General features: G+C 40.3%; 1 protein-coding gene across 2 annotated transcripts in view; it reads right to left on the bottom strand.

The window, feature by feature from the left end:
- The window catches only part of atp10a (ATPase phospholipid transporting 10A), a 38312-nt gene extending 32364 nt beyond the window's left edge, over window positions 1–5948 (bottom strand). For both annotated transcript variants that reach the window (XM_085773681.1, XM_085773682.1), the window contains exons 1-3: window positions 5194–5948; window positions 1941–2145; window positions 301–386 (exon numbers count right to left, since the gene is read on the bottom strand). In XM_085773681.1, the coding sequence (XP_085629807.1) occupies window positions 301–386; window positions 1941–2145; window positions 5194–5621 (719 nt within the window). In that variant the 5' untranslated portion in view covers window positions 5622–5948. The remainder of the gene's footprint in view (window positions 1–300; window positions 387–1940; window positions 2146–5193) is intronic.
- Between the last annotated feature and the right edge of the window lie 18320 nt (window positions 5949–24268).

Below are 24268 nucleotides of genomic sequence, written 5' to 3' on the forward strand. Positions count from 1 at the left end.
CACATCCCAGGAGGCAAACTCTAATCTTGACTTGGAAAAACTGTTTAAGTCATAATTCTAAGTTGGAAACTCCGGGCTTGTCAACAAACCACACTTTCACATTATTTCCATTTTAAAGCACAATGTTACTCAGAATGTCGCTGCATTAATTTACAGTGAGATGAAAATGAAACTTGAAACCTGAATGTGAGCTCACAAATTAGAAAGCTGAGCATCCTGGGTTAGAGGATAGTTTACAAAGTGAGCACCACACAGTGGGCAGCCAGCAGCCACACACAGACTCAACAGGGACACACTCACATGTAGCCTCGGAATCTGTTCAGGTCGTTGTTGGGCTTTTCACATTCAATTACGCTGTTGTACTTCAATGGGTCGAAATCACAATCCTGCAAACAGAAGACAACAGACAAAGCATACTTTTAATTGCCTTATTATTACAGACGATGTGCATACAATACTACAAACACACTTGAATATCACGACTTTGCTAAATGTATGATTAATTGCAGTCGTGCTGCAGATAAACCTTTGTGTGGCTAAGTATATTTTGTCACATACATGCAACAATGGTAAAAAGGTGCAGCTTGTGTCTGTGACTGACTGGTGTGTTTCATTATGTTGATGACCTAAGGTACAGTTAGCCACAGGTGCTTGTTTTTGTCGGGGCGTTTACAGCGTTAAAGGCTGAGAAGCATTTTAAAAATGCTCTTTAACGTATTATTAAAATATTTTCCCTGGCTTTTCTCAAAACCATCAGTTATCGCCTTTGATGTTTTCCCCAAATGTAATTTTGACATTTTAAATGACCTTTCTGGGTTTCCTTATGACTGTACGGACCCTGCATTTTCTGTATAAAACATCCAAACATTCTGATTAATTGTTATAAACAACTGATTATCAACTAATCATTTCACTGATACCTATGATGAATAAGGGGAAACACAAAAACTGAGAGCAACAACAACAACAACAGGTAACAACACAACTTTAAAATCTAAAATTTTAAAACTCAAACTGATGCTTAAAGGGATAGTTCAACATTTCGGCAAATTGGCCCATTGCCTTTATCCCTATAGTTTTAGGAGTAAGTTTGTTACCTTTAATTGTTAGTGCAAGCTATTTGTAGAACGGCGGAGCAGAGCCACGAGCTGCTCAGAGCTACACTACGGAGGCTCATGGGATTTCTTGATTTCCCTCATCAAACTCATCAAATACACAATCCAACAACTCCAAAACGCTCTCGTGGTCAAGTTGTGACCTGCACATTCACCATGCTATGAGATTATATCCGAACGTTACGAGACAGCATTGTTTTCAAGGCAAATGCCCCAGACGGGAATGTGCATCAGCGGTTTTGCATGAATTTACCTCAAAAACAACTCTGTCTCGTAACGTTCTGTTATTATCTCATAGCGTGGTGAATGTGCAGGTCACAACTTGTCCACGAGAGCATTTTGGAGTTGTTGGATTGTGTATTTGATGAGTTTGATGAGGGAAACCAAGAAATCCAATGAGCCTCCGTAGCGTAGCTCTGAGCAGCTTGCGGCTCTGCTCCGCCGTTCTAAAAATAGCTTGCACCGACAACTCAAGGAAATGAACCTACTCCTAAAACTATAGGGATTATGGCAATGGGCCAATTTGTCAAAATGTTAAACTATCCCTTTAAGCTTCTTCCTGTTGATGAATTCTCATTTCTGATTTGGCTGGAGGGTACCAGCTAAAAACTCCAGCAGTTTGACTCAGATTATAACACTTTCTGAATTCATAACCAACCCAGGAAACTTTCCAACAAACCAGAATAAACTAAGCAATGGCAAACACATGAAACCTTCAAAGTGTTAAGAACAGTGAACCTTTGCTTCCACCAGGGCGTCTAACACAAGACCCACTGTGTGTGTCTTGTCTCACGGAAACAAGAAGTGATGTGCCGTCCGTCTCACCAGGTCAAAGAAGCTGCGGACGACCTGCCTCTGCTTGAGGTTGGTCTCTCCGTCCAGTGTGGCGGTCTCGATGTGGCACAGGCGGTCCGGGTCACTGGAGCTCAGCAGCAGGACGTCGGCCGGGAGGATCTCGTTACATCGCAGCCTGATGAAGTCTCCCACGCGCACCTCCTTCCAGTACTTCTCCACATAGCGTCTCTCCGCTCTGCCAGAACATCCAGAGAGGGCGAATGGTTGGATGAGAGATGTAGAGCTATTGTTTTCTATAATTGGTGGTTCTATAAACAGAAACTTCAGCTCCACTTTCATAAATCTGTGCGGGACAGCAAATATGTCATGCATGACAGAGGACAGCCTGTTTGTTGACGTTGCCACCAGCTTTTCAAATTCCTCTTTGCCTCTCAGCTACTTCTCCAATATGTCCATCAAAACACACAATGTAGCTTAGCATGAATACAACCGTGCATCTTCAAAAGGGCTGTGAACATACTTAAGATGCAGGTGGACGAGTAAAAACTTTCTTTGATGTTTCAACAAACACTTTTCCCCTATTGAAGAGGAAGGATCCACTCATGTGACACAATGTTGTCAAAAAGTGACAGCAAATATGTTAAATAAATGCACATCTTCGAGCTTTAAACAAGAGCACAGAAAATAAAGGAGAGAAACACTCAGTTAATGACTCACATCCGAGAATATAAAAACATTGTGTTCCTTTACTTTGTCGCTGCAGCGCACGTGGCGGTGGCATGGAAATCGGACTTGTTGCATGCACAGACAGATGGTGAAAGGAACAATAACAAAGCGGAACAAATGGAGAACATTGGACATTATACAATGATTGCCATGACTGTTAGTAACATGTGCTGCTTTTAGATCAATATCCTGAGAGCAAATAATAGTTTCAGGCCCAGACTTGTTCAAAAAGCAACGTATGTTGGTGACACAGTGATGTTTAATAATCAGTCAACAGATGCCCTCAAGTAGTTGATCTTATCTGACTGGGATTTTGTTTTCCATGCACAACAGAGCTAATGATAGCTGATTGGCTGAAATTTTGTCAATACATTATCCTTATGACTGATTGATCCAAGTTAAAAAGCCACACATTCACCGGCTACAGCCTCTCCAACGTGACAATATCTTGTTTTACCAATCCACAACAATGCTAAGACACATTTTACCTTTACCAAAAAGAATTTGCAGCTGATTCCTATATTACACCCACAAACACATCATGATGTGGATCATATTTTGTTTAACTCTGCAGCACTAGTTGATGCCCATAAGACAATGTATTTGTAGACGGGAGGACCTGGGCCACTCTTCTGACTTTTTCAGTGATCTTAAATGAACTCAGAAACCAAAACCCTGTGAGACTGGATTGTTGGTCCAGGTGAGCAGGGCTTGGGCTGAGAGCAGCGAATGCTTTGTTTAATATAGTATTAATATAGAACCTCGACCTGCTTTATAGTGAAAAAGTCACTGTAATACAGTATGTGTACACAATATCCTGACCTTAAAGAAAACACTTCATATACAGAAGGAACACAACCATAAAACTGTTGCAGAAACGTATATTAACCTAAACATGCTGACTCCTTTCTGGATAAACTGTCGTTTTATGTGCATGGATACAGTGAGCACATGGTTTGTGTTATCTTTCACTTCACACCGTATTAAACATACACAACCAACTGTAGCCATAACATACCAAGAAAGCACATCAATGAATGAATACTATGTTTGTTGGAAATACCCCTGAGCCATCTTCTACTGCTGATCTTTGTTTTAAAAAGGTCTCTTCTATTGCTAACATGTTACTGTTCAGTTCAATGGAAGAAAGTGACAGCGATCCTGCTCTTATTCTGGTATTGGAGATTTCTACGTAAGCATTTCATTATTTTAGATTTAGCTTAAAAGCTACCTTCAAAATTGTTCTCCACATCCACAACAAACAGTAAAACAAAGACAGTCTGTCTGATGAAAATCCATTATTTCTGCAGTCTGGTGGTTGTCAAACAGTCTGTTCTGCAGTGTTGATTAAATGTGAAATTTATCTTTTATTATTTGTGCATGACCACAGAATAATTGCTAGCCACATGCCACTAATTAATTATCAAGTTATGAAAGAATATTTCAGCTCAGTTAGTCAACTGTGGTGACCTGACGTCCAGAAAGTTTCTGGACAGCATCAGCGGCAGATGTTGTTGGTTTTCTGGAAAAACAGATTAAGAGCAAACTATTTACACTCCAGCGAACTGCATTTATTAGCACAAATGTGTGGTTTCAGTGAGCATGTCTTTGTAGTTGTTCCAAAATCTACATTTCGGGAGGAATCTCCTGTCAATGGTTGTTTCTATCATTCAGACTTTGTAAATATTAGGATTTTAGATAAAACTGGAATTTCCTTCCTCATAAATAACAGACTCCCTCCGCTTTGCCACGGGAAAGATGGCATTTATCTAGGTCTGAGTTCACCTGCAGGTACAAGTTCTTCAGCTCGGGGAGAGTCAAACTCAGTGTGAGCGACTTTGTGTGCAACCTTGGGGGAAAATGACATGCGGCTGCCGTGAAGGTTTAGTCCAGTCAGCTGTTGTCAGGTTGAGAAAGGAGATGTTTTGCACAATATCGCCACAGCAAAAGAAAATTCAATTATGTCCAACCTTGACAGAACAACTCGGGTCAAGACTTAGCTAAAACTGTGGAGCTACTAAACACTGAGCCTTTTGATTACCATGAATTATGCTCTGTACATGGACGACAGTGCCGCTTTTCATTAGCAAAAGACACTGCACACAGGGACTCGGGGAGGGAAATAGTAGTCAAGGAAGCCGAGAGGTGAAACAGGTTGTCAGGTTGCATGTTGACTCAACATCTGTATTATCAGGAAAAGAATAAAAAATACTTTGACCCCTCTGTGACAGATAGGTAAGCGGGAAACTGGGAGGGGGGCTAGACACTTTGGGTTACATGTGTGATATGTTCCTGTTGTGTTGGCCTGGTTTTAGCTCTGATGCCATCTGACTGACAGCTGGGCTCAGTGTGCAGGAAGGCCAGTGTGACAGGAGAGTGGAGAAGATGTGTTTTGGTTGTGTGTGTGCTTTTTTCAATCAGGAGCAATGTGCCTACATTAGCTGCAGCAGGGAAGGACAGTTTGTGCTGGCAAAGTGAACAAACACACACACAGGGGTTAGAGAGCTGCAACAGCTGGACACAGCTGGCTTTCCTGGCTTTTTAGGCCCAGACTTACCTGCTGTAGACCAGACAGTCCATGTGGTTGATTTCTTTATCCGACCTGTGCCTCCTGTAGTCCTCCCACAGGTCTTTGATGGCAGTGACAGACAAAATGAAAACTACTGGAGCCAGAGCGAGTTCTGGCTGAAACGCATTGACAACTGGGACAAAATTGAGCAAAGCGATGAACACAAAGTAAACATTGGCGAACCTATGAAACTGCTCAAAAAGATTCTTTGGCAGGAAAGACAGCACAGTGTACTTGGTCGTCTTAATCTTGTTGTTTGCATAGTGTCGGTTTGGGTTTTCCTCCCCTTTGGCGTAGTCATAGAGTATGTTAGCGTGGACAGTCCTGGTTTTGTTCTCCTTGGTCTTCTTCTTCCTCTGCCTCTTCACTTTTGAAGCTTTTGAGGCCATCCCGGCGTCTTCGCCCTCCCGCGCCATAGCCAGCAGTCTGTGCCTCAAACTTTCCCACAGTTTAGGTTTTCGTGTCCTCCTCTACATACAAACGCAAACAAAGTGCCTCCTATGTTATCATTCTCCCACCGTGCCGAGTTGGTTTTCGTCAAGTCTTTCTCGTCCCGTCACACAAACTGCTCCTTTTCATCCATGTCGACTCCTCTTTTCGCGACTCAGAGGAAAACTTTTGCTTGTTTGGCTTCTCCTTTTTTTCCTACTGCTGGGAAGGATGCTCAGATAGTAGGGAGGCACAACTCGGGACTTCCCCCGGCTCAGCGCCTGCTTTCTACATCATGTGGATGGGCCTCTGCCTGTGCTCGCGCGCCGCCGGAGCGTGTGCAGAGCGGCGAACGAGCGCAGGCCGCGCACAGTTAGGACGTTCGTCAGCGGCTCAGAGGTCTCACTCCGCTGGAAATCTGACCCGCAGGCCCCTCCTCGATCCATCCTGAGTTTTTTTTTGTTTCTCCAAGTGCCACGCGGTATTATTGGAGTTTATGCTGGCCCACAGGAAGGAGCCAAATATCCCAACTCTACAGGCTGCTGTTTCTTATACATGTAAAACAACTGGTAAAATATGGGTTAATAAAATAAAAATAAAATAATATTTAAAAAAAAAAAACGTTTTAAAGCATTGTCTGTCCGTGATGTAGACTCCATTGCAGAATTGAGTATTACTGCTACACTAATAATAACGACAATATTAATAATCATAACACTGGATTGATAACCTGTGGGTGAAGTTCAACAGCCAAATAACAATTGGCAAAATAATACTAAGAAGCAGATAAAAGTGAATAATAAAAATATAAAGCAAGGACTAGAATGTCTATACAAAAAAAGCAATCATTTAAACGAATTTGATTTTTTTTTTTTTTTTTTTTTTACCATACATTATATTAATTAATTAACTTTTTTTTTTTAAGTAACGAATTGTAGGTTTGCATTTAATTGTAAATGTGTGCTATCCAAGCAAAAAAATTATCAGATGTGTTTTTCTTGGTGGTAAATATCAGAAAGTCTTGTGTGCTTGTTGTTTGTTGTTTCTTTACTGCAACTTTCTCTAGACCTTGAAATCAATTATGTTTCCCATGACCTTTAGCTTGGTATTAGTATGTAACTGAACATAACAGCCGCAATCAACAACATATGAAAGCGAAAAAACATGAGACATGGCGGATCTGTTTTACCATTTTGTGCGTGGTGGCTAGCAGCTCACTCTCTACCCACTACTCTTTCAAAAGTTGGATTTGTTTTTTTCTTTGAGAGGCAGGCAACCTCAGTCTGAAAAAGGAAGCCACCACAGAAGTGCCAAAAACACTTGTAGCTACCTGAATCTGCAGGCTATGATCACTTGCACAAGGTGGTAGTGCGTATTTAGTATGTTGGTCAAAAAATCTTAAAAACACAAAGACTCTCATGACTCGATGAAGTTATCAACAAAAAGCAACTGGTGTGAGTTAATATTCCTGCTTTCTTTGCATAATTTAGCCTACATCCTTGCACACTTTTATTGCACTGTATTCAATCAAGACTTTTGTCATGAACAATTTAAACCCATTGTTGAAAAAAATTTTGTTTCTAGACAGTCTGACACGCCTTCTTAGATAACAGCACTGGTAAAAATCTCCCACTTGGGGGCTTTAAAGTTTGTTGCAGGGAGCCAGTGAAACGTGCTGGACAGTATTGTGAGAAGATATTCCTAAAGCAAACGTGGACTCATGAGCCCTGTAGCACACTGAGCAAACATGAGACTAAGAGCTCTGAAATATTAGTACCTCCTGAGACTGTCTGTTCACTCGGCCTGCAGGTTTCCCAGAGGAGATAAATCAAAGACCTTTCTCGGAGCAGTCTGCAACAATTTGCTATGGGAGCATCCAGCTGTTGGGCAAAAAAAACCCCAAAAACTAATGGCTGATTCCACAGTCTGGCATCTTGGCATGGAGAACAATTCAATTTCCAAATGATGAATGACCAGAGTGAGGTGAACCTGAGACAACAGTCCCACTCTGGCCTCAAAAAGCTACATATTACACTGGAGAAACAATAACAGCAAAACTAAATCAGGTTGTGCGGCTCAGCGGAAAATAAAATCATCCCATGGTTTTGATTCTATTTGGGAAATAAGGTTTTTGCTTTCCAGAGGGTCAAACATGACAACGTCTCCTGACTGTGGTTAGCTGGTGTTAGGACAGTGGCAGTGACAGAGGAAGAGCTGTCCTGGAGACATGGATCCACCACAGAGGCAGTTTTCAATACTTCAGCAGCTGTTTATATCTGTGGAAAAATTTCAGCGTCACAGCTGTGGAAGATACAGTCTCCAAACCTCACAGGTGTAGCTGAGATCAAAATCTATTGTAGTATGTAGTATGACCAATACTTGCCGAGTACCTGGAGTAATAAAGTAGTAATAGTGTAGTAATAACTACTGTGGGTGAGAAAGCATCAAACAATGATGGGTATTGCTGTTGAAATGATCTTATCACAATATGGTCTTGGTTCTTTTCTCTTCTCCACCCACACGTGCAGCTAATGAGTTAAAACAGCTTGTAAAGTGTTGGTTATGTGACGTGTTGGTCACTCTGTCACTGCTGATCTTAGATTCATATTGTCTGCTGGATTTGGCCTTGGATCACAGATTCAAAGCTGTAAAAATGCTCTAAAATACTAAAGCTGACTGGGAACATGGAGTCAAAATATTCAACAAATGCAAGTGACAGCCTATTTAAACAAAATTGTTGGTACACAGAATTCAAGGCCCCGTGGATTTGAAATTTCACTTCTTCTTCCTCTGTGTCTCCATGGCAACATGAGATGAAGTGATGAAACACTGTCACTCTTCTTTTTCTGTATCAATACCGGCTCACTCTCCTTCTGTGTTATTTCAATCATTGTAACATCTGAGACAACACCACCTGGACTCAAAGTGAAGTCACATTCTGCCGCTAAACATGAACTCACTGCACGATCCTGCCACGCTCATACCTCACAGATGTTTGAACCTTAACAAGACTTTTTTGTGTGGCCAAAAATGTAATGTATTCTACTATTGTATAAACATAGGGGGGGAAGTGTGTGATTTCTCTTTGAAACGTGGATTAGCTGTATACAGTAGATCTAAACAGTAGAATGAGATGCTTTAGTAAAGTACAAATACGTCAATTTTATAGTTTCACACAATGGTTTGGAAAATGTACTTTTCTTGTTCTGAGTGGTGCTGCAGCGTTTGGAGGTGGTCTGTCAAATAATAGATGAACAACCCCCCCCCCCCACACACACACAGAGGAATTAAAAACACTCACAGGACTGAAAAATGAAACATGAAGTGTGTAAGAGATAACATGAGAGAGCAGAATGGAGGTGAACAGAGACACAGCTGCAGTTCATCCTGTCACCAACGGCAAGCAACCTGCCAGAAGAGGGCATGATACTCCAGTCAGTACAGTGCCTCGCTGCTCCCAGTGTAATGTGCAAACTATAGTGTGTGTGTGTGTGTGTGTGTGTGTGCTTCACGAGTGGGTGCAGACAAGGGAATGTTATAAACGGGCACACTGTAGGTGTTTTATGACAAATGTAATGTCTTCCATCAGTTTTTCTTTGGTTGTCTGTCTTCTCTCTCCCAGATTGCATCACATCAGACCTGGACAGACACACGGTCAGTGAGAAGAGGTTGTTGTGGCGGCCGTACTGCCATGATCAACTAATGCCTGACTGTGGATTGGAATAAGTTGGGTTGTTTCCTCGAACGGTTGACCTTGACAGATGAATCATGTGACAGGGAGGTGTGTGAAAATCAGACAATGTCTAAATTGAACCGCAAACTTCTGTTGCCTGGAGACAGTGAGATGTTTGGCACCTCTGAAATGATATGTAGGTGTTGAGAAAATCACAAGGAAGCCATAAATGTAAATCACAAGACAGAAACAGGATTAGTTCCAACTTCTTTTATGTCTGATGATAACGGAGTATACAAGAATATTGGAGTAAATGTGCAAACAAAATCTCATCTCCATAGTTAGGAGGAAATGCTCCCTGGTCACCAAATATACCTTCCATTTTTATTTCGGCCTTTTTAAAAATGCATCTGAAAATATTAAGTCCAGCTAAAAATATAGGTCACTGTAACTGATGAGGACGGACACTGGTGTGACAAGGTGTGAATAATCCGTCTCACTGACTCTAAATCGCCTCATTCACCTTTTTTAATGAATCTGCGGGATGGATATTACGTTTGTCACACAGATAAGCAATAAGTGCCGAGCCCACTGATTCCCTGGTGAGCCGGGGAGTAAACCTGCTGATTCGGTTGAAGTTACAGATCAATCTGTTGGAATGATGTAAAGTGGCTTCAAGCTGTTTTAACAAAGGTATTGAGTTACTGCAGATGGCATCTATAACCAAGAAAAGATACACTCCTGCTGCAGCAGAGGAATGATTAAAATCCTGCACCTCTTTAACTTCCTCATGCCTTAAAACATCAACGGGGTAATGATGTACAGTAAGTAAGTAAGTAAGTACATTTTTATTTATACAGCACCCTTTGTAGTATGAGCACATATACAGAGTGCTTCACAGTAGCTATACCAATAATTCAATCAACACGAACATTAAACGACAATAGAAAGCATAAAGGAACTTATGCATAGATAAAATGCAATAACAACCACGTAACAGAAGAGTAATGTACTCTTACGTAAGTGTAAATTCATGGTGGTTAATATATGATGCAGATTTAGATTTTACTCCATCTGCCTCAGGAAGATGTTCTATACTTTTTTTCCAAGAAATGTAGACTTGGTCCAACAGTCATCACACAAGGATGAGAGGTGGTCAGAGTACAGAGAGGCCTGAGGCCTGTGGGTTCAGTGGCAATCCCTCAGTCAGTCAAAGTCTGGATGATAATGGGGAGACTGACCGACATTGATGTCCACAGAGCCGTGCTGCTACCATGACTAAAAATAAAACACACTCACCATTGTTATTCATTTATTACATAGTGTATACAGATGTAAATATAGGTGATACAGGTGAAGACAGAATATCAATACAAAGTCAAGTGTTTGATGTTCTCTGGAATCTGTTTGACGTGTTTATGAGTTGCAATGAAGTCTCATTTGAATAGTGATTAAATCTGGAAAGAGAGGACAATGTCACCTCGTATAAGGACATGAATTTGGACAGAAAATTCTAATTTTAGTCACTTGTCAGAGTCCCTCATCTGGACACCAGATCAACACTGGCAGCGCCGGCGGAGAGACATCATAAACCTGTAGCAGAGGTCAGCACCCTTCCTGACCATCACCTTTACCAGCTCCAACTCCAGTCTCTCATCACCATCAGCAAACTATATATCAATAGGAAGCTGTGAAAGTGAAAGAACAGATTTGACAGTGTGGCGCTGGGACATGATGAGAGTGTCCGGACATGTCCTCCACATGACCGCTGACTGAGAGCAACAAGACAGCGAGCAGCGACCTACAACCACGGTTGGCTGGGTGCAAAGTGAATTTAAAGGTGAATGATTTTATTCAATGCAAATATTTAGACAGGAGAGGTGCCAATGCCTCTCATATGCACAACACAGGAACTGGTATCAGTGTCCACATAAATGATCAGGTGCATTTGGCAGATGTCCACATTTGGTAAGGACTTCATTTTTAAAAAAAATATTTTTTTATGAGAACTCCAAAAGTCAGAGGTGTTCATACCACTTTAAATTGTGTTCAGCTCCTCTAACCTAAATGCTTAGACCCCGTTTAGAGAGTTTAAATTAGGCCAACACTAAGCAATCTAGTTCACACGAGCTGCTTGTCCTCCTGTTCCACAGACAACATGACTTCCACACCAGGATCTCATCTGTATCTGCTTGTGTTTGACACAGTGATCACTGACATGGACTTGTAGGTTTACTGTAGCTGTATATTATGTTGAATGAAATTCAGAAACATTTTCCTCTAATGTTTTTGCTGCGATAGCTACAAATACAAAACGACACCAAGCACCTTGTTTCACATGTTTGTTTCATTTCCTGTTTTATTTTGATACTCACCTCTCCTCTTGTGTCAGTTCCCACTTCCTGTCTGCTGGTGCCCTCGTGCACTCTTGTGATTGTCTGCCTCCCTGATTTCTTCCACCCGTGTCCTGTCATTCCTGTCTTCCTTGTGTATATAGTCTGTGTACTCCCAGTCTCCTCTCCCAGTTGGTGTTTGTACTCTGTGTCTAGTGTTCCAGCTGTTTTCCTAGTGTGTTGTTGGTGTTTCTGGTTTTGATCTCTGCTCGGCCTTTTGGACCCTGGACCCTGTCTTTGTCTGCTCCCTGTTGGATTTGTTTGTTTGTTGCACTTTGGATTGATTACCTGTACCCAGCTTTTGCCAGTAAAGACATTTTACCTCACTACTGTCTCTGAGTTGTGCTGTTGAGTCCATCCACTGTGAACCAGCTTTGTCACAACTAACACAGTTCACTATATCGTGGTGGTAAAATATATGAAATACTCACAGTCAGTCATAATATATATATAAATTCAGATGTATTAAAACAACATATTCTCATTTCTGGGAAAGTTGTCAGGCTTTAGGATGGGTACATACGTAGTACCATGCATATTTGTATGAGCTATATATGTCAAAATATGAAATGCCTTGATTTCTAATGGTTTCTTTTTTCATACATGTCATTGTTTTGTATATCCACGTAACTGGAAAATCAAGATATAAAATATGTATTATGTTTGTATGATGATCCTCTAGTTGGCTATCAAGATTCCCACAAAACTGGGAGACAGGTAGATCACTTCATCAGCTCTTATTGGTTTCATTTGTTCATTTGGATCACATGAGTATCAACAAAACCGATTCCAAAATGTTAACAGTTTGTTTATGTATTTAGTTAATACAATTTAAGCATCATATGGCCTATGCTGTAACATATAGGGATAGGGACATACAGCATGTGCAGTGACTGCACAGACTAGTTCTGGTCCTGTCCCACACATGAAATTAAGGTTTTTTCTGTCTTATTACCCATGACCACAACCTTACAGTACCTTAACCCTAACCCACTATTTAGTTGGCTAACCAAAAGTATGATCTAATACTAACCTTAACCACACTGAAGTTGCTGTAAGATTTTTAAAACTGTTATGTTCAATGAGAGAAAACAAATGTCTGTCAGTGGTGTTGCAGCCCTTTACTTTCATGCTGCCTACTCTAGAAGTTTTCCTCTGAGCTTGTCAGGGCGGGGCTGACCAAGCTGGAGAATATATTCTCTTAAGTCCTGGTTTGCTTAGGGTTTCCTCTTAGCTGGTGGTTTGAGAGCAAAGTGGTGGTCTATGCACATCAATGAAAATATACCCCACAGATCCTTTTTGTTTCTCAGCCTGGTTACATGGCCACTCTGTATCCTCTATTATATCGTCAGCCTCTCTCATTCATTGAGTCACTGTGTTTCACCACTTTAACTTAAAGTTGGTGCACTAAAAGACAGTATTGTCACACAAATACTGTATTTCTATACTTTACATGCTTATCAATTAGGAAACCGTTATTTCCAACCATTCATTATTTTTAACCTTTTATTGTGAAAAAGATTCCAGGCAATGGAGAAGCCCACATGACATCCCTGAGCCTTTGGCCTTCGATCCATGCCTGGTATGACAAAATAACATAATGGCTGCAAAGACATGGTGGCTCTGGATTGGTGGATTCATTTGTGGATACACATCAGTTTAGCTATCAGGTTTGTCTGAACCCCCATCTCCACTTCAGGTTCATCACGTATAGAACGTTTTTCTCCATCAAGAGTAGAGTCAGGCTGAGATAGAGACCAGGACAAATACCTGAACATTATTATCTTGGTCTGGATTATATTCTGTGTCCTCCTCCTCTTCTTCTGACTCTTCCTCATCTATTTTACCTGCACTGTCGGTCCCATCCTGTCGTCCTCATCTTCCCAAACTCTAATTTTGACTGAAGAATCATCCATTAATTAATAACCTGCGTAGTTGTTTTGACTATGAACACCACAGGTTCAGTTGAGTATTTGTAAAACTGTCAAATGACCAGAAGACAACAGAAAGCGTTGGCAAGAAGGTGCTGGTGGAAAAGCCTGATTACCAGGGCGACATTAACCACAATGAAGCCAAACAGCTGTAGTAGCACTCTTCTATTAGTGAAGTGCAACAGCATTAAATGAAAGCCTGTGTGCAAAGAACTCAGGGTCTGATTGGTGTTTAATGAGAATGCTCATTAAATGAACATTTCTCCTGAGAGTTCATGAAGAGGATGCTGGTCCGCTTAATTAAAGAAACATGTTGCCATTTTGATGAAGCTGAGTTTAAAATTAGTGTCTTCCTCCGCTGCGACTGGGAATCGTAATTTTGAGTTGTGCATCTTGGAGAACGTGGGCTGCTGTGACACAAACAGGGCAGCAGAGCTGGGAATGGGCAGCAACAATTTTCTCAGATGAAATTAAGCAAGGAGAAGATGACTAATGGAGGAGAGACTGACTGAGGATGGAGATTAATGAATCAAACAACAAACTATTATGATGTAGTTACTAAAACTAGGCTACTAATGCTATAAGTAAACACTTGCGAGTGGAGGATTTCTGCATCGTTGACATTTAGTAGCTACAGCCTCACAGTAGCAGCTCTGTGAGGCTCATGACTGAAGAATCTTAGTTTTGTTCTCACAAATGTTTGCTAATTAATCACAGCGTTTCTGTGTGGTTGTTTCTATTGATCCATATAGCATTCGAAAAAACACCCATCACTCTCCCCTGTGCGTCCATGATTTGGTTATCAAAGGGTTTATAGCTGGCTGCCTCTTGAACGTGTAATGCATTCAGAAGTTCACTGTGCAGAGTCCCAAATAAATCAAAGTAATTAACTCAATAATTGATTTGATGAATGGAGACATTTGCAAAATGGAGACATTTTTGCTATATCGGCAGAAATGTGCAGCTGGTGGGGCTTGGGGAAATCACAGAGCGCGCGAGAGAGAAAGGTAGAGATAGATCCTGCATAAACAATCGGCAAATTGTGCCAGAGGGTAAAGCACTTTTAATTACAGGACACTGGAATCAACAGCCACAATATGACTTTTTAATCAGTGACTGAGTGGTGGATACCTGCCAGTCAGGTGTGAAATGTAGAGCAGCGAATGAACAGTGCCTCATGCCAGGCTGATAACAGTCTTTCTCACTCATCACTGTACATCACTGTACATAATAAAGTTTCAATATTTCAAGTGCATCTTAAAAAACACTTAAAATAACCACTAGAATCCATCTGTTTAGGTTTTTTTTCCTTTTGATTTCTCAAGTCTAACTCATTTTAGACCGGGCAAGTGACTGTTTTTGGACACTTCCGCACATGTTATATTTCCGCCCCGTGCTCCCCGTCAGTAAGAGCAAGAAACATGTGGTCTTCACCAAGCCAATCAGCAAAGACCAGGCTACATTACGGTATACGTCATCATAGCCTTTGACCAATCAGCAGAGACCAGGAATGCCGCTAACTTTCTCTTTTTTTCGACCGCGGAAAAAGACGCTCAGTCGGCTCGGCGCGCGGTAGTAATTAGATCGATACATCACAACTAATCAAGCTAAGTTGATGACACTCACACATTTTACAGTTGATTAGTTGTGCTAAGTCATGACATAAGTATTATTTGTGGAGATGTTAGTGAAATGAGTGAAAATACACCATGAAAAATGCAGTGACCTTATTTGATCATACGCCCGTTTATGGTAAACACTGAAGTGTCCGTTTTTGGACATATGCCCTATTCAGGTAACAAACCATATAAGTGCATTTCCCTCACAAATAAGGCAATAAAACTTAGGAAATTGTGTTTTAATGTTGCCTAATGTTTTTATATAACTTAACAGTGATTTAGAGATAATTTTAGACATTTTGAAGCTATAAATAGTGAATATGAGTGATTTTTCTCAGTTTATGACTTATAAGCAGTCGTGTAAAATTCTTTAGATTAATTAATGTTGTCTAAGGTTTTTATATAGCCATACAGTAATTCAGAGAGAATTTTAACTAATTTCAAGACATTTTGAAGCTATAAATAGTGAATATGAGTGACTTTATAATCGTATAAAATACGATATACATATTATATATACAAATGCCTATATACATAGGCCTATATATTATTATTATTACAATAATATTATAATAATTGCAATTTATAAGCCATACATGTTCTAAAACTTAATAATTTTTGCACTTTATGTGTTTTCCTTATATTTTCTACACATACACTTATTGGAATTTTTCTTTACCACAAACGGGCAAGGAACCAAAAATGGTCACTTCGTTGACCTTCAATTTCTACATGAAAATGAAAAATTTTGAAAAATGTCAAAATTGTAATTAAGTCTTGTTATGTCCTAGAATAACAATCTAAGGTTGGAATTTTGAATTTCAAAGTATTTCAATGAGTGCCCTATAAAGGGTTGACTTATACTGTAGAGCCAGGAAGTGTTGTGAAGCTGATAAAGGGCAGAGAGAAGTAAAGTGCTGTTTGAAAAGGTATATCAGGTATAGATGGGTCACTGTGTTCTGTATCTCTTCACTGACTTGAGCACTCAGTCACATCCACAAACATGAAGCTCATAGCGGCAGGAGAGGAAAAACCACTGGCTTCCTCTCCTCACAGACTCTGGAGATGAGGAATGCTTCTGCAAAATGTCATTGATATCCACCCAGTATGTTTCAGTCTGTACCACAGTGGTTGAGCAGCAGACTGACACTGCCGTACCCTGAGCCACTCATGAGGCGAAAAACCACCCGGCGAACAGCGGCCCTTTACGCCGTATACTACACGTAATGAATAAACATAGCACAGTGATGAATTGAGACGTTACTTTAAAGCAAATTACTGTTTTCAGATGAAAAATAGCAGAGGCACTGTTGATTCCCATGACTTTGTTGAGTGATTTAAATCAATATTTAATTCCAAATTAACAGCAGTTTATTCATGGACAGGTATTGATCCCACAGACCTGAGGAAGAGTTATTGTGCACAAATCATTAAAAAATTATTCTGAAATTCCTACTGTGCTGAGCCACTGGGGAGGGTAATTAAGACAGTGGATTTTAGTATGTGTTTCAAGACAGCGAGGGACCAGAACAGGAATATTCGACCCTGAGAGTAGAAACAACTGAGGCATTTATAACCAACAATATGGTGACAAAATTCATCGCTCATAATGATTTTTTGTTTGTTTTAAATTTTAAAGGTCCCATATTATGCTGTTTTTCGACCATTTCACATGGGTCTAGGTTGTCCAACCACATTGTATTCCTAGTCAAGTGTATTGTCCTCAAATCAATCTGCAGCTCTAAATCTCAGCAATCTAAAAGTGGCTCTCCAGAGCTCTCCTGAGAATGAGCCGTTTCTGTGTCTGCACCTTGAAATGCAAATAAGATGTGTAAACCACGTCCACTCCACAGCCGTCATGGGGATACTGTGTGGTCTTCGCTACATGTGCCAATGTTGACATTGGGGATAGGGTCGGCATTGATTGGGAGTGAGTGAGTGAGTGAGTGACTGACGCTGTTCCGGAAAAGTGTCAGTGGGTGGAGCTCACGTTTATCTAGACTGGCCCAGGGGGAGTATGAGGAAGCACCGGGAGGAGTTTGCTGCTCCTGACGTACAACAGCACTTCCAATTTGTTTGGAGACACGATCTCAAAAAAGTGTAGCAATCAATTAAGGGAGTGAACAGACCTTTTTCACCTCCAGGAGTCATAGAAAGGCCACAGGAACACATAGGACCACTGCAAAACCAGTATATAGTGGATTTTGCATAATATGAGCCCTTTAAATCTTTAGTTGTTCATGTACAAATAGAATTTCATCATCATCATCATCATCATCATCATCATCATCATCATCATCATCATCATCATCATCATCATAACTCAGAGATATATTGAAGAGTAACCTCATTTACAATATAGCCGAGATGAAACACAAAACATATAAAGACAGAACACAAAAGCACAAGTTTGAAACAGAATACTGGAAGTTAAAGGTGACAAGGATAAATTGAAACATAAGTGTAGTTAAAAGCAGGAGCAGTTAGAGGTAAAATAAGAATTGTCCTATTGATAAAAGTGAGGTAATTTTCAGATGATGATTTTTGCAGTGTTCCAGGTTGTAGGTGCACAGTAAGAGAAACTGGTCTTTCCAAGTTTGGTGTTAACAGAGGGAACCTGCAGTGTGAGCCAGTCTTTTGAGCGTGTGCGATAGAGACCTGCATTAAAAGATACTTTGCGATAATTTGCACCACTTAAAGCAGCTACTGTAAAGTCATTAGTTAGTTAGTTAGTTAGTTAGTTTCATTTCTTGTCCACAATGTGGAAATATGTGCTGTAAGAATGAAAACAACATCAGTCAGTAGAAAATCTAAAGTATGTGGTGTGTCCCATGTAATAATCAGTGTTATATAAAGTGGGGAGCATTTGCAGACTAATGTAAGGCTCAGTAATTACTTTGTCTTTCTGGTCATCAGTCTTTGGCCTTAATGTCATTCTCACTTAATGACATTTTATATGTCATTATGGTTAATCTAACATAAAATTGCAGAGTCTCCCTATAAGTCACACGGATGATGGAAGCTTTCCATTTTGAATGTCGGTGTAATGAGTGGAAAATCCATGCTTGTGGTCAGGGATAGCAGCTATGACAGGGGACTGAGGCCATAAATCATTGGCCTCGTGCACAACATGGTAATAACACATACATCCCTGCACTCCGTCAAAGTCTCTATAAAACCTGCAGTAGCTGCAGTGTGCTTGACTGTCATAGTTTTTATCATGCATTAGGCCTATAGTGGGAAATCACAAGGATTCATAGTTTTTGGTGGGGGATGTTATAGAGGTGCGTATCTGTGATGTTAAGGTGCATATCATTTATCTTGAAAGTTATGCCCCCAAAACTATTAATTAATAAACAATATGCCAACTCAGAGTAACAGAATCTGGTTTCATCACTGGTACAACCAGCATTTTACTGTAATTAGGCTTCTGCCAAATCTGCAGTTACTAGAACCACCAGACGTGGTAGATCAGTAATAAATCATGGTGTCATACAGTTCACTTGTGTGTTCCCTATCCACCGTCAGCACATCTCTAACACCACTGATCTGCTCTCCATCTGCCGTCCCTGAACTACAGTATAGCAGCTACAGTCTTAGGCTTTTTACTGTAACACATCACAGATAGATAGATAGATAGATAGATAGATAGATAGATAGATAGATAGATAGATAGATAGATAGATAGATAGATAGATAGATAGATAGATAGATAGATAGATAGATAGATAGATAGATAGATAGATAGATAGATAGATAGATAGATAGATAGATGGATCACCCTGGTTGCCTTGAAAAACACCAAAATGTAATCAGGCTCTGAATTTACTGCGCATACGACCTCAACTTTAGTTTAACACTAGCATCTTCTACAAAAAAGAACCTAAGAAGTTAAAGATTGTAAAAAGTGTATAAACACAAGGATGTCATCACTGACTGAGTTTTGTCTTTGGTGTGATGACTTTCAATGTCCCCGACAACATCTGGAGCTCCTTTAGCCACTTGTTAGCAACTAACTTTTTTTTTACGAGACTTAACAATGGCTGGGAATTTTAATGACATTTTTGATGTTATGCATGATGATGATGTTATAGAATAAAACATCTGAAAAAAAGTATCTTGAGCTTGAAAGTTAATGCTGATATACTGGCTTTCAGGACATTGTTCATCGCTAAAAATATAACAACATGAAGCAAATTCCATTCATAGCAAAACTCCCTTAAAGTGTAAAGTGTCCATTGTTCCAGTGATTCAATCAGATAGTCTTCACCTGGGGCTAATGTTAATGCTCTCTTTGAACATCCTCTTTGCAGGGACACTCTCTGAATAACAATCACTGAAAGTACAAAAGACAACCATAGATTCAGAATACTGTTCAGAAGTAAGCACACAGAGGCCTACGTGATCTAGTAAAATTATAATAAAACTCATTTTACATGACATTTATTGGCACAAAATCATTAATTAACGTTTCATTTATTAGCCAAGGGGCATATCCTGCATTAGTTCTCCTATTCCCCATGTGCTCTCCTTTCCTTGATCGCTCTCCTCTCTTCTATCAACTTATTTAATGTTCGGTGAGGTGAGGTGGCAAAGACACTATTTTACTTTTTGGTATTATTAGTGGGAAAAATGAATTGTGAATGAATTTCTCTGTGCCGCGTTGTGTCTTGTTATGTGGAGCGCTCGCACACACTAAAGCATGGCTGACTGAGTAAGGATATTGAGGGTAAAATGTCACACTGTCATCCCCTCAGGGAGTCTGGTTAGAGTGCGTTCCAGGAGGCCGACTCACATGCAGTGATTGGAGACAGTTAAACATGTTTCAACATGCTCAGCACAAAGGATTCCAGCATATTTCTGTAGTGTATCAATGTTTTATCCTCAGATAATAAATAGAATAATATTTAGAAAAACGTTTTTTTTTTTTAGATTCACATATCATTTCTGGACAGGGATGCTGATGGTTTATTTATGAAAGTCTGCTGAGGTTCTCCTCTGGAGGGGTCACAGAGACAGAGGGTTTTGCCTCAGGGGGATGCCGCTGAGTACTACTGCAACTCCTTAGGGTCACAGTCACAGTACATGTGATGCAGAATGAGGGAAATATGTTGAAAAACAGCATTGATGACTTTCTTTTTATCCCCGTTAGAGACCTGAGTGAGAGCTCCCTCACACCTCTTTCATCTCCGTCTGACTCCGAGTTTGTGCCGCCTCAGAGGGAGCGCTGCTGTCTAACCTCTGTGAGGAGTGGGTTCGACTTGGACACATCTCAAAGGAGAAGGGAAGGAGAAGAGAAGCTCTGCCAGTACCAGACCTCTCTGCTTACAATAAGTTCTCATAAACAAGTGGTAATTTCATCAAAAGCTTTTGTCTTTGTCAAATTCAGCTGATCAGGCGCCTTTTCAGCTCTGGTGGCACCAATGTCCTTCCAAAAACCAGAAGGACCTGTGTATGAACTGGAGTCTTGAGTTGGGATGTAGGTCTACAGCGGTAATTCTCAACCTTTTGTTCTTGTGACCCTCTAAAATTAAGTTATAAGCACTTACACCCTTCATGTTGCATATGTATGTAGGTCATGAACAGTTCAACCACTTACTGTGTCTTACTCCTAAAATGCATATACTCAAATAACTTGAAAAGGTTATGTGGCTATTATTTAGTAGTAGATGTAGCAGATTTTTTTTTTGCAAAAGAGTGTTTCAAATTTAATTTTATGCCTTTTGGAGATCATTTAATCTTCCCCTTGCTTAACTGTTCGCATTAACAGAAGTTTTGACCAGGGGGGCCCAAACGTTTGCATGCCACTGTACAGGTATTTACATCCAAGATTTTCTGTCCAGGTTCCTTTGCATTCAAAATCTGTGAGTGGTGCCACATTATTGGGTGGTAGTGCAGAAGAAACAAAGAAACAAACAAGAAATGTAGTTGATATTAGCAAACAGTTGCTATAGGTTTATCAGATAAGGCATAACTGTTGATTAATATGGATTTGTGACAAATTCAAATCCATCATTCATTCACATCTTTTTAGCTCAGCATTGGTCTCCACCATCTGCTTAAAGGATGTATGTGTCTTGAATGTCTAATGATCCACCTCATGATGCTAACATCTGAAACATCTGCATCTGGAAACAAGGCTGACAAGAGCAGAGAGAGGTAAACGGTAAAGTTGTGAGCTGCAAAACCAAAATCACTGAGGCCTTGAAACTCTCTGTAGAACTGAGGAGAACTGAACTGGGTGATAATTTACCTTGGGTTTTGACAATGAGCAATACCTTACACATTATTCAGAGTTTTTTTTGATCTATTGTTAATATGAACAGTTTGATTACAGCAGCTTCAAACTTACACTTTATCTCTCAGTTATCAGACAGTCAGTCTCATTGCTGGTTTACTTTATGGTCAGGTGTTTTGCTGTAAAAAGACACACTCACCCCTGTGTAATTACATAAATCAGGTGTCGACAAAATGACAGAAAACATATCTCTATAGAAGTATCATATTATCCAACTCCTTCCATCCCTGTTCTACATGCAGGTCTCAACCTGATAACTGTCGTGTAAATTCTCATTTTAGATTTCTGCAAACACAGCATACAGTATGCACAGTTATCTCGTTAATTTAAAGGGTTTCTGGGCAACCTGCCAGCTCCACTGGAGTATGCCAAGGTAGTAGAGCATCACAGAGCTAATATTATTTAGAGATATTACAATGATCTACAATATGCTTCATTACATGCAGGGTTAAGGGTGGGTGTTGTACAGGGATGACTTTGCTCAGCTGGTTGATTTTTGAACGCTGACACTGGACAGTATAGGATACTTACAAGGGTTTAAAATCATCCTGTTACCTGGTGTTGTAGGACAACAACCCTTTGATCTGTGATGGTCTGAGGAGTGTTTGTTTTCTGTATCAGACGGGGTAAAGATGGAAAGTCCTATCCCAGGGTAGGTCCAAGCCTCAGCTGAGCATTCATTTAAAGCAGAAGTAAGTGATATATTTGTGTTAATATAAGTCTTAAATAGTTATATCTTCCGACAGCAATCACTTACATAGAGTGTTTGGACTGAAACACGGGTCTGTCAGTCCCTCTGCTCTGCTCTGAGCCGAAGAGAAAACATTTATCGTATCCTACAGTTTTTATCCAATGAGGAGAGAGAACGGCATGCAGGGCTGTGTGTGCAGCCAAGGGACGCCGTGAATGTGGTGACGTAGGGACGAGGACTGTTATGGTGCGTTCAAGAAAACTCGTATTTTTCCGACCGTGAAGTGGTACCAGTTCGATCTGGTACGAGTTCACGGGTCGGAAGTTACGAGTGGCCGTTATAGTGACTTTCAACGGTAAAACAGGTCGGAAAAACACGAGTGGGTTGCCTGGAACGCTACAAAGTCGTAAGTTGTGACTTGAAGCTGTAATTTACGATTTCAAAAGCCTGCCTGGAACGCAGCATTAGCGAAAACGACCGGACCACTTACTTCTGCTTTAAGTGGAGTCTGATTTCTGTTGAATCAAATACTTATTAAAGGGACAACGAGGACTTTCTATTTGGTTATAAAAAAGTCTCACATTAATGTGGATGAATCTACGCTACCCACACTTGTTAATGGGCCCTTTTTCGATAAATATATCGTTTTGTCTCTATCGTTATTTTGTTATTATTAGTGGTGGTGGAAATGCTGGGCGAGCCGACCAGCGTTTCCTTACTTTCGGTTTTGTGGCGAGTCATGGGAATAACGCAGCCGAATCGCCGTTTATGGTCGGGACTACGACGGTATGTGATCGTCTTCGAACCTGTGACTTTAATTATTGATGAATGAAAACATGAGTCCGTCTTGCGCCGGTCAAAGAATTTCACGGTGCACGCGGAGGCTCATAAATGTAGCATGAAAACGCTTCGCTTTTCCAAAATCTAAAAATCTATTTTTATTATCTTTTATTTTATTTCTTATTATCATGACCCATCTGGTCTTCCATAGAGAGCCATGTCTTTAGTGGATTAAGGCTCTTACTCTGACAGTGACTCAGCAGCCTTTGCCTCTTCCGTCTCTGTTTGAACACCACCCACACCACAGCCTCAGATCATAGAGAGCAGGACATACACAGGGCACACAGGTAAAGTAACATTTATTTACATCTATCCACCAGATTATTTTTCATATATAAAGGTATTTTCAGATTTCACAGCATTTTCACGATGTTACATTCGTTATGACATCCTGTACAGTATATTCTGCTGCTAATAGTGGTGCTAAAATGCAGAACCGTTCACTCATAAAAGTATATTTTCATTTAGGTGTCTCTAGTTTGACCATCACTTGCACTGTTACAGCTGTTCCTCCCAAATGTAAAGCTTTTCATTCGAGAAGGCAGAAAATAATGATGTCACTGTTTGGGCGTGTTCACAGTTTCACTTTAGGAAAAGCCACATATCTATCGAATAGCCGGATTATATATTTTAATCAATCTACCCAGTCAATCTCATTAACACTATTTTTTACCTTTTATTCTCTCACTCCAATATGGTGAATACCATATTTAATAATCAGTTATTCTTCTGTCGTTCTGGTAAAATGCATATAACCAAAGGGCAAAAACTAACAAAAATGAAATTAAGAATTTAATGGCAGGGACAATTCGGCAAAGAGCACTGGCGCATTAGTAAAAGGGAAGCATGAAGGCCATCAGGAAAAACTACAGATCCACAGGATAACATGATGACAACAGAGCAAAGACAGACTTAATTACACTTGGGAGGAAAGGGTCATTGAACACAGATGGAACACATAAAGCCATGGCGGCACATGCCAAAGACAGTAACACAAGAAATAACAGAAAATAAAATCCAAAACAAACATCAAGTACAAACATAATAAAAAAAGTCCAAACACAAAGAGTGCTTAATGCAAACCATGACAGCATCCATCTCCCAGTTGTGTTGTTGTGTGTACAGTACAATATGAGAAACAGCAGACCTTACAGCTCTCACCTCAACTACACAGCAATATCTTTGGGAA

The sequence above is a fragment of the Trachurus japonicus genome, chromosome 4 (genome assembly GCF_045865225.1).
Source record: "Trachurus japonicus isolate A0001 chromosome 4, Traja_1.0".
NCBI lineage: Eukaryota > Metazoa > Chordata > Actinopteri > Carangiformes > Carangidae > Trachurus > Trachurus japonicus.